The 12,213-nt window shown below is 34.9% G+C and overlaps 1 protein-coding gene across 1 annotated transcript in view; it reads right to left on the reverse strand.

Annotated features, from left to right (window-relative positions):
- Positions 1 to 12,213, reverse strand: part of FHIT (fragile histidine triad diadenosine triphosphatase) — a 1,008,280-nt gene that overhangs the window by 975,087 nt on the left and 20,980 nt on the right. Inside the window, exon 2 of the mRNA XM_051979987.1 lies at positions 8,413 to 8,534. Coding sequence (XP_051835947.1) covers positions 8,413 to 8,534 — 122 coding nt within the window. The remainder of the gene's footprint in view (positions 1 to 8,412; positions 8,535 to 12,213) is intronic.

Below are 12,213 nucleotides of genomic sequence, written 5' to 3' on the forward strand. Positions count from 1 at the left end.
AGAACTTAGCGGAGTTCCTGGCACATAGTAAGCACTTAACAAATACTTATTGACTGAGCGATGGGGAATTACAATAAAATGATAAAACTCACGCATAAGAGAAAGAAAGGAAAAAAATGTGTCAGGGTCACATTACTATGGAGTAAGAAATAGCAAATGGGAGAAATTCAGAGAAACATAGGAAGATTTATATGCAGAGGATTTATAAGCTGAGGAAAGGTTTATAAGCAGAGGAAATTAAGAATAACCAAAAGAATACAAGATCATGGATTTAGAGTTGATAGGATTATAGAAGGCATTCTTCCTCCCCTCAGTTTTACAGGAAGGAAATTTAGGTGCAGAGAGATTGACTTGCACAGGGTCACACATTTAGTCAATATCTGAACCCAAGACCACTTGACTCCAAATCTATTGGGATTCACCATGCCATGCTGAGTCTATGACTAGTGCAATGTTAATGGGAAAAAAATCATTAAAAGAAGCCCAACTCTGAATAATCAAAAAATCAATGCTATAGCCCATCATAGAAGCAACATTTATCCTACTCAGGTTAGGCTAGTTTTTTGTTTTTGTCTTTTTTTTTTTTTTTTTTTGGAGGGAGCTTTTTGTTTGTTTAGGTTTATTTGTTTGTTTGTTCCCCCTTAAGAGGTAGTAAAACCATTCATAACATTGAATTGTTCCAGGAAAGTAAGAGGGGGCTTAGACTATTGACATGCATAATTCCTTAATGCTAAAATTCAAAGGGTATATTTAGATTTGAAGCCTGTTTCCAAACATTGTAGCAGCATGTGTATGGAATCTTATAATATATATTACATATGTCACTATGTACATGCATATATAAATATCACAGAGATATGGTCGATAAGTGTGTATATAGATAGATATAGATAGTGAATGTATCCCTATGAATGTGGATATAGGTATGTAGATATAGATATAGAAATAGATGTAGACATATGTATATACATGTGACACTATAAATAGATATCGATATGAGATTCACAGGGCTCTATCAAAAAGAGAAAAACAAAAGTGTAATGAAGTACTCTTTGAATCAGGAGATATTTTCTGTTTAAGTCCAGTCTTACACTTACTAGCTATGTGAACATGTGAATCTTGGTTTATATATACATATACGAATATGTATATATGTATACACACATGTATATATATATATATATACACATATGTACATATACACAGATACATATGTGTATATACATATATAAAACAATTCATTCAACAAACCTCTATTAAATAGCTACTAAAGACAAATATGAAACAGTTCCTGTCCATGAAAGGCTGCCATTTTCTCCAGAATCTACCTCCACAGGGTTATTGTAAAGATTAAATGAGATAAAGTTTACAAAGTACTTGGCAAATCAGAAAGTGCTATGTGAATACTAGTTAAATCATAAATATCATTCTCATCACTATTATTTTATCGCCATTCAAATACAAAGTCCTTGAGTCAGGGATTATTTTGTGTCTCTGTGCCCACAGTAGTTATCACAATGTGATGTACACAGTAGGGGCTTAATATATGTTTGATTAATGTCATTTCATTCTTTTCATCTCTGTGTTGGAGTTCAGAGAGAAATGGTCTTGATCCAAATCACTATCCTATTATTTATTGTTCCTTCTTATAGGGAGGACAATCATGTAGCCAGATAAAAATAATCGATTTTTTAATTGAATTAAAGGGTCAAGATTTCAGTCCATCTTCTATAGAATCACTGAAATTAATTCTATAACTAGTATAAAGGATTACCAAAGTCTCTGGTTAGGATTCTTAAGCAAAACCTAAAAAACATCCTCCCTTTTCTGACAGTTACTCCTAGCTATGAAACTAATTCTACCAGAGAATGAAGAATTTGAGTCGGATACGTGACATTCATTGCCAGTCACCATTAACTTCTCCCTGTGGACAGTCATTCACTGGATTTTAACATCCCTTCTAAAGACATCCATGACATTTTCCCCCTCAAGTCTCAGGACTCACTTTTATTAAGGGTATTTCGAAGTCACCATGAAAATGAAAGTGCTTGTCTTCTCTCTGTAAGCTGATAATCAGGGGAATGTTTATTTCATCCCTAACCAGAGAAAACAGATTCTTCTCCACTATCTACTATTCCCTCAATCCCAAGCATCAAGGTTTATTCTTCTTTATTCACAATTCCCAACCCAGGTTCACTTTCACCCTGGCAATTCTACCTTAGTGAAAAGTCAATTAAAGCTGCCACCTACAGTGAAAAGGTATTTAAGCCCAAACCCTTTGACTCCTGAATTCACAAGCATAAATATTTTATTTTTTTCATCAAAATAAAAATGGTCCCCAAAGAAAAAGGAATGTCATAGACTTGTAACAAAATGAAAATAAATACAATTGTTTTATAACTTGAAAAAATATACCTGTTCTTGCCAGACCTTTTATGTGAAGGAAGTACATAATAGGTTTGATGTTGAAATTTGCCCTAGTGTATAAACACTGTTTCTTAGTTATTTTATTCATGGAGATACATCAAAGTAAAGCACTTTAGTTTTCTTCATCTATTTAAACATTTAACTAATAAAAAAAAAGGAAGAAAAAAGAAAAAAAAACACTTTGTGTATATTACTATCCTAGACCTTAGGTGACCGTGCCCTACAATAAAACCTAAAACTCATTTTAGGAAATCGACCTAAATCTAATGAGGAAAAGTGAGAAGGAAGATTAAATAATAATAAGAACAACACAGTGGAAAACAAAAACAGGAAAAGATGGCAGAGCTTTCAAGTCTACTGTTGACTGGCTATTAATAAATCTTAAGTGAAATGAAGGATAAGCAATCTTTTTTTCTTAATGTGACAGAGTTAAAAAGGATATCTTATATTTACTGGGATATTTCCCTTCCCATATGTTTTCCCCACCACATTTTGGCAGACGATTTTGAGGGAATAAGAGAGGAAATCAAGAAAATGTTTGCTATTTATTTTATTTTTTTAATTTTGGCTTTTTTTTTTCTTACTGAAGTTAGCATTCCTGGTACAGACCATATAGTTGGAAGGACTCCTAGAAGCTATTTAATGTGCCCTCTCCTCCCCCATTTTTCAGAGGAGGAAACTGAGGCCTAAAGGAAGGACATGATTCCTTCAAATTAAATAATTAATGGCAGAGTCCACACTTGTTCCTTTCCTTTCATTATCTTCTCTGGTATTGTGACAGAAGCTCTGGATTTCTACTTAAAAGCCCTGAGTTCAAATTCTTCGTCAGTTGCATATACTTTTGACCTCATATTTTCTGGTAATCTGGACAAGTCATTTTCCTCTTTGGGGGGCTCAGTTTCCTCTTCTATGAAATGGGGGAACCGGGACTAGCCACAGCTCTAAGGCACATTCCACCACTAAAAGTTGTGATTCCATGCTTTTCTTTGAAAACCCATAAGCCTCATAATAAGGAATAAGCCATTGCTGAAAGAAGAAAGAATGTTATAAGAGCTAAAATCTAATCACCTTTGCCTCTAACTGGGCAACTCAAGGTGAGTTATGATTTTTTAGTAAATGGAGAAGAATATTTCCAAGATTAATGAAAAATATTCAAGCATTTGATAAATCAGAATCCAGGTAATTCAAAACACAGAATTCCTTATCTTACAATGGAAGATAGCAGGGGAAAGAAAGGAGAAAAAAATGTCATATATTTGTATTTCATGATACAGCTTTGGAAAATAATAAATACTGAATGATTCTTCTACTAATACCAATGATAGCTAGAGAAAGACCCCCAAAAAGGGGATTTAGTTGCCCACTATCACCATTATTATTCAATATTGTATTAGAAACACTGGCCTCTGCAATAAGAGTCGAGAAAGAGATTAAAGGAATTAGAGTAGGCAATGAGGAAACCAAACTATCACTCTTTGCAGATGATATGATGGTATACCTAGAAAACCCCAGAGATTCTACTAAAAAGCTATTAGAAATAATTCATAATTTTAGCAAAGTAGCAGGATACAAAATAAATCCCCATAAATCCTCAGCATTCTTATACACCACCAACAAAATCCAAGAGCAAGAGATACAAAGAGAAATTCCATTCAAAATAACTGTTGATAGCATAAAATATTTGGGAATCTACCTACCAAAGGAAAGTCAGGAATTATATGAGCAAAATTACAAAAAAGTTTTCACACAAATTAAGTCAGACTTAAATAATTGGAAAAATATTAAGTGCTCTTGGATAGGCCGAGCAAATATAATAAAGATGACAATACTCCCTAAACTAATCTATTTATTTAGTGCTATACCAATCAGACTTCCAAGAAAATATTTTAATGATTTAGAAAAAATAACAACAAAATTCATATGGAACAATAAAAAGTCGAGAATCTCAAGGGAATTAATGAAAAAAAAATCAAATGAAGGTGGTCTAGCTGTACCTGATCTAAAATTATATTATAAAGCAGCAGTCACCAAAACCATCTGGTATTGGCTTAGAAATAGATTAGTTGATCAGTGGAAAAGGTTAGGTTCACAAGACAGAATAGTCAACTATAGCAATCTAGTGTTTGACAAACCCAAAGATTCTAAATTTTGGGATAAGATTTCATTATTTGATAAAAACTGCTGGGATAACTGGAAATTAGTATGGCAGAAATTAGGCAAGGACCCACACTTAACACCACATACCAAGATAAGATCAAAATGGGTCCATGACCTAGGCATAAAGAACGAGATTATAAATAAATTAGAGGAACATAGGATAGTTTATCTCTCAGACTTGTGGAGGAGAAAGAAATTTGTGACCAAAGATGAACTAGAGACCATTACCAATCACAAAATAGAAAATTTTGATTATATCAAATTAAAAAGCCTTTGTACAAACAGAACGAATGCAAACAAGATTAGTAGGGAAGTAACTAACTGGGAAAACATCTTTACAATTAAAGGTTCTGATAAAGGCCTCATTTCCAAAATATATAGAGAACTGACTCAAATTTATAAAAAATCAAGCCATTCTCCAATTGATAAATGGTCAAAGGATATGAACAGACAATTTTCAGATGAAGAAATTGAAACTATTACTACTCACATGAAAGAGTGTTCCAAATCACTATTGATCAGAGAAATGCAAATTAAGACAACTCTGAGATATCACTACACTCCTGTCAGATTGGCTAAGATGACAGGAAAAAACAATGATGAATGTTGGAGGGGATGCGGGAAAACGGGGACACTGATGCATTGTTGGTGGAGTTGTGAACGAATCCAGCCATTCTGGAGAGCGATCTGGAATTATGCCCAAAAAGTTATCAAACTGTGCATACCCTTTGATCCAACAGTGTTTCTATTGGGCTTATACCCCAAAGAGATACTAAAAAAGGGAAGGGGACCTGTATGTGCCAAAATGTTTGTAGCAGCCCTGTTTGTAGTGGCTAGAAACTGGAAAATGAATGGATGCCCATCAATTGGAGAATGGCTGGGTAAATTGTGGTATATGAATGTTATGGAATATTATTGCTCTGTAAGGAATGACCAGCAGGATGAATACAGAGAGGCTTGGAGAGACCTACATGGACTGATGCTAAGTGAGATGAGCAGAACCAGGAGATCATTATACACTTCGACAACGATATTGTATGAGGATGTATTCTGATGGAAGTGGATTTCTCTGACAAAGAGACTTAACTGAGTTTCATTGGAGAAATGATGGACAGAAACAGCTACACCCAAAGAAGGAATACTGGGAAATGAATGTGAACTATTTGCATTTTTGATTTTCTTCCCGAGTTATTTTTACCTTCTGAATCCAATTCTCCCTGTGCAACAAGAGAACTGTTTGGTTCTGCAAATATGTATTGTATCTAGGATATACTGCAACATGTTTAGCATATATAGGACTGCTTGCCATCCTGGGGGCGGGAGGAGGGAGGGAGGGGGAAAAAACGAAACATAAGTGATTGCAAGGGATAATGTCGTGTAGAAATTATCCTGGCATGGATTCTGTCAATGCGAAGTTATTATTAAATAAAAATAAAATTTATTATAAAAAAAAAAAAAAAAAAAAAAGGGGATTTAAAGGATATATAGAATATATGACAAATACAAACTGGTAAGAAATCTGGCAAGTTTCCCTGGCATTCAATCAGCATCATGTTTGAGATCCTGTATTCCCAAAATACCTCATGAATCCTTGGCATAAAGCATCTGAGAGGTACATGATAAGTTGAATCATATTACCAGAGAACTGGGCAGAAAAAGCAGCATGAAGAATATAGTAATAGGGAAATATGGAACCAAAAAAGAGGTATCTCATTTAGAAACAAAGAAAGATTACCTAATAAGTCTTCATTGGAGGTCTATGGAAGAAGTCAAGGGATCTGAGGAAAAATCCATAGTCAGGGTGGACTCTATGTGAAGGACATGTGGATAGACATTAAACAAAATAAGAATGTGTAGACAGGCTGTGTTCTAGATCACCAATGTGCAAAATCGATGAATTTATCGATGCATCCAAGTATCAAATTCTACATCAAAAGAAAATGAGTTTCTCTAAATGTGATTTTTACTATCAAAAAAAAGAGTTCACTCTCTGGAAGTAAGTTTCAGACTTGTTAGAATCCATGCCGTATACTTCTTTCTAAGCCTTCAATGGTAGACCTAAATGACCTAAAAATGGAATCAATTTTCTGCCACTCTCCTGTCTCTTCCCCCGCCACACACAGGAAAGATGAACATTTTCCTCTATCAAGGAATTCACTAAGATCTTTCATTTCTTAAAAAATATGATCAGAGGCGCTAGGTGAAGCAGTAGGTAGAGCACTGGGCTTGGAATGAGGAAGATATAACTTGAGTTTAAATCTGGCTTCAGACACTTAAAAGTTGTGTGACCCTGGATAAATCACTTAACCCTGTTTGTCTTAGTGTCCTCATTGATAAAATAAGCCAGAGAAAGAAATGGCAAATCACTCCAGTGTCTGCCAAGAAAAAGCCAGATGGGATCGTAAAGACTTGGATATGATCGAAAACCGACTCAGCAACATCAAAAATGTTATCAGTCATCCAACTTCATTCTCCCCAATATAGTTTTAAAATAGACTCCTAAATAAATTTCTTTTTTCTATAGTAAATTGAACAATCTATTATACCATTGTTACTATTCTTAGGGATTGTTCTAAAAGCTTCTCCTTATAATTCCCAAGCAATTTAATTAGGGCACAGCCTAGAAATCCCATTTGGGTGTGTCTCACTTTTAAAGTGTTATTGATCTTAGAAGGAAGAATGGAGTATCTATAGGTCTCCTCTTTGTTCTGTGTGTGTGTGTGTTGTTTTTTTTTTTTTTTTCTGAGTGAAAAAATAAGGAATTAACCCGGATAGAAGTTCCATACACATCTCACTTGGCAATAATGATATCAGCCATATTTATAGCATCCTGATCAGCGTAATGAGAAATCCTTCCCTTTAAGGTTAATTTCTAAGTAAAAATCACACATGTAGATTATAGATGAGCATTTAAATTGCAATATGGAATTTTGTATATTGTTACACTCTCCTCCCTACTTAGCCAGGTTGATGGAAGGAAATGCGTATCTAGGGAGTGAGTATAAAATGCACGGGCACATCTTTACTTAGCAATGCATCTGACAAAATAAAAATAAACCCTGAGATTTTTTTTTTCTTGCCAATTCCCTAAATCCCACTGCAATGGTTCCTACCAAAGTCAGAGAAAGTAAAGGGTTTGTCAGTAACAGGTAGATGGAAAGAAAACAATTCTACCAGTAAGAATTCCAATGACAGGCATCCAGAAACAGTATTTATTCCCACTAAAATCTCTCCTTTTCAGAACAGAATAGAAATATCTCCCTTTTTTCTTTTCTATGCGTAGGAATGCATATATATATATATATATATATATATATATATAAAACTTTCTTGCTCTCCCGTGTAAACTAATGGAAATGAAAAAATGAAACTTCCTCAAAAACAATCACATAACATTTTGTTACCATTCTGATACCCAACTCTTAAAACACACACCGAGTCCATCATGAAACCAGCAATTAAAAGACCGAAGTTATCATAAGAAAACCATTGATTTTCCAGCACGGTAAAGAAATTTAGAGCCTAAGTAACACAGATAACTTGTAGAAGCACTTGTGTATTTATACATCTGATGAGTGAAACGGTCAGTAGAAAATTTTCCTCGAAGGTCACAGTTGCTAAGCAACTACTCTCAGAAGTTCTGCAACGCTACTCAACCATGTTCCTGGTTCCAGTGACTGATTTCAGAATAAATATGAATAGCATCTTACCTGGTCTACTCCAAGGGAGAAAAAAATGCCATTCTTACTATTCTTTGGAAGACCACCGGAGGCCACTCTTGGGTTCTTCGGGTCTGTCAGCTCTGGGGGACTTTTCAAAGAAGGATACGTCCTGGTACCACTGGCTTCCTGTTCACAAGAGCGAAGGACAATTCTGTCTTCAAAAACACCACAGAAGGCTTGATGAGATGCTGTCCAAATCTGAAAGACATTCTTCCTGGTAGCTCAAGTCTGGTGGAGGAGGAAAGGAAGAGAACAATTCAGATGGTTTGAGTGTGGAACTGATGAAAAATAAACATAGAACCTAACACAATCTGAGGAACTTATTATTTTATCAAATTGCCTGTTCTACTGGGATCCTGTTTAATAGCCACAGGAGGAGAGGAAGGAAACTCTCCTAAAGCATTTCCCTTTTGTTGATAGATTCTCTTCTTGTCTTTTAAAACATAATGTGTTAGAATTTACACTTTTTCTGTTGTTTGCTTAAATTTTTGTTTTTCTTCCCAGGTTATTTTTACCTTCTTTCTAAATCTGATTTTTCTTGTGCAACAAGAAAACTGTATAAATATAGACACATATATTGTATTTAAGATATACTTTAACAATGTTTAGCATGTATTGGACTGACTGCCATCTAGGGGAGGGTGTGGAAGGAAGGAGGGGAAAAGTTGGATCCTGAAGTGTTTGCAAGGGTCAATGTTGAAAACTTACCCATGCATATGTTCTGTCAATAAAAAGCTATAATAAAAAAAACATAATGTGTTAGCATGATTACCTCAAAAACAAAACTGTTCTCCAGAATCACAAACTTTCCTTTTCTTGAAATCACTGGGAATTTGTTGATGAATTTCCATTTGGCCTCCTTCCTTCCATTCCTCCATCTCGGCACCTCATTGAGAAACTGCATCTACCACCCCTACTGCCAAGAACTCTTTTAATTTCTAAACCTCTTTGCCCAAGATTTCATCCTTGTTTGTTGCAAAACACCCACTTAGAAAAGTATTACCGGGACCTGATCTTGTTCAGGATTACACAATCACATCAACATACACACATACAACATAGATTCACACATACACATACACACATTGCTCTTGGTGGAACAAAGGAACAATTATATCAAAAAAGAAAAGAGAGAGAAGCAAAATAATGAGGATTCAAGATCAGAAACAGTGGCAGCATTCAGAATAATGTTCATCTGTTCCCTGTAAGTCTCCCTTTCACAGGAAAACAATGGGAAAGCTTTAGAGTAAGACTCTGATTAAGATTGAAGGTGAACAAAACCCATTGAGGAAAGAAACCACAGGGAATGGTTTTTGTTGGATTTCTCTCTATGACAAAAGTTCCTTTTGGAACAACCAAAGATCATTGTCCTTAGCCTTGGTCTTATTGAAACTTGGAAGCGGCACCATTATAACACTGGGGAAATGATTGTACAAAGACAGGGAGAAGACTGGAGAATAACATAGAATATAATAGTATTACACATATATGTATAAATGTACATATATATATACATATATATATATAATAGAATAATAATAGAGAAAGAAGAGAGAGAAAAAAAATTATCAGATGTCCTTACCGGCAAGAACATGGTCTTTTGGTGATGGATAGTACTACCAAAGATAGAGTTTTAGGGTTCTTCACAAGGTCAGGGAAGCAGAGTAATTAGATAGGAAGAGGAATGAAGGGGAGAGCCCAAAAAACACTGACACTGGGTAACATACTGGTGGACCAAATGTAATAAGGGCTTCTTTCTTCTGTGTTCATGTGTTTATCAGGCATGGTCATCCTACATGGAGCCCTATTTATTTGGCAGGAAGATGCTAAAAAGCATATAGGTTGGGAGGTGGGCAGAAAAGCTCCTCTCACAGACATGGAATTTTTTTTAAGGGAAAGACCTGCAGAAGAACTAACAACTGAAAGGGTTTCAGAAGAGACAGTTGAGAGAAGTGTCTCAGGGAACAGGAGGGTTCCAGAGGCAGAGGGAAGGTGAGACTATCCATCTCTGGCAAAAGTATATCTGGACACAATGTATCCCACAGCTCCCACTCACACAAATCTTTTCATTGAAAATAGGTGGATAAGGAGAAGCTAATGACACAATGGATAGAGCACAGATACTGGAGTCAGGAGAACCTGAGTTCAAATCTGGCCTCAGACATTTAACACTTCTGCTGTATGACTCTAATCAAATCACTTCATCCCTATTGCCTGCCCTCCCCCCAAAATAGGTGGCAAACAATTAAAAGTTATATTAAAATGAATCATAGTAGGGAAATTAATCATAGGATGAGAAATTTGAAGATGGAATAGAATTCCATCTCTGGCAGACCATTGAGACCATATATCTATCCTCAATTTACATATGAGGAAATTGAAGTCTGGAGAAGTGAATGTGTCCTGCTCAAAGTCATAGAGGTGATACTTACAGTAGCAGGAAGGGATTTCTTTTTCTTTCTTTCTTTCTTTCTTTCTTTCTTTCTTTCTTTCTTTCTTTCTTTCTTTCTTTCTTTCTTTCTTTCTTTCTTTCTTTCTTTTTTTTTTTTAGCTTTTTATTTTTCCAAAGACATGCAAAGATAGTTTTCAACATTCACCCTTGCAAAACCTTGTGTTCCAAATTTCTCCCTCCCTTTCCCCATCCCCTCCCTTAGACAGTAAGCAATCTCTCTGGGTGCAGATGGCTTTCTTCATCACAAGTTTATTGGAACTGGCCTGAATCACCTCATTGCTGAAGAGAATCACATTCATCAGAATTGATCATCATATAATCTTGTTGTGTACAATGATCTTCGGGTTCTGCTCATTTCACTCAGCATCAGTTCATGGAAATATCTCCAGACCTTTCTGAAGTCTCCTGCTGATCATTTCTTATAGAATAATAATATTCTATAATATATTCATATACTATAACTTATTTAGCCATTCCCCAACTGATGGATATCCACTCAATTTCCAGAGAGGGTATTTCAATCTATGTCTTTTAATTCAGGATTCATTCTCTATAATACTTGGTTTAGATAGACACTTGAATGATTAAGAATTTAGCTTTAATATGTATCTATCCATGTATGTTATATTATGGATAGATATATACATGTGTAGATATAGATATAATTTCAGCAGTTTTTTAAAAATATTTTCCCCCAATTATACATAAAACAATTTTTAACTTTAACAACTTTTAATAGTGAATCATATACTCCATAATCAAAGGAAAAAGACAAATACACAAAAACTACCTTCCTACAAAAAGAGAGTTCAAATTTTAAACACACACATAAATATAGAATACAAAGAAAAAAAGATGAGGCTTTAATGTGACATGAAAATAGCTCAATGAAGCTAGGACAAAAAATAAGTATTTTTCCTGGGGTCCTAGTGGACTCCAGAAATAATTCCCGCTAGTATACATTCAAGCTCCTAGATGAGAAGAAAAAACAAAGTAGTTTTTGTGTCTTTAGGTCAAAAGAAAAAATGACCAAGAGATGAAAAAAAAAAAAAGAGGCAGATTAAAAAGTGGCTGAATTCTCTGAATTTATCTCCAAGCTAGAAAGAGAAAGGAATGAAAGGGAAATCATATCAAATTACTTTTCAAAACAAAAAGTAACAGCAAAAGAGAGAAAGCGGGATGATCTCTCCCACTTTAGGATATCTATAGCTATACATATAAATAAATAAATAGATATATAGAGAGATAAATATATAGATCTCTCTCTCTCTCTTTCTCTCTCTCTCTCTCATTCTCTCTCTTTCTCTTTCTCCTAAGCCCCCTGCCATCCCTTACTTCCCATGGTAGAGATATCTCTAAATACATAACTAGGCTCTATTCAAATCTCTCTCCATTTCTGTTTGGACTTGCAAACATTCATTTTCTCTCTCTCTCTCTCTCTTTCACACACACACA

Source organism: Antechinus flavipes, chromosome 1, assembly GCF_016432865.1.
Source record: "Antechinus flavipes isolate AdamAnt ecotype Samford, QLD, Australia chromosome 1, AdamAnt_v2, whole genome shotgun sequence".
NCBI classification, from domain to species: Eukaryota; Metazoa; Chordata; class Mammalia; order Dasyuromorphia; family Dasyuridae; genus Antechinus; species Antechinus flavipes.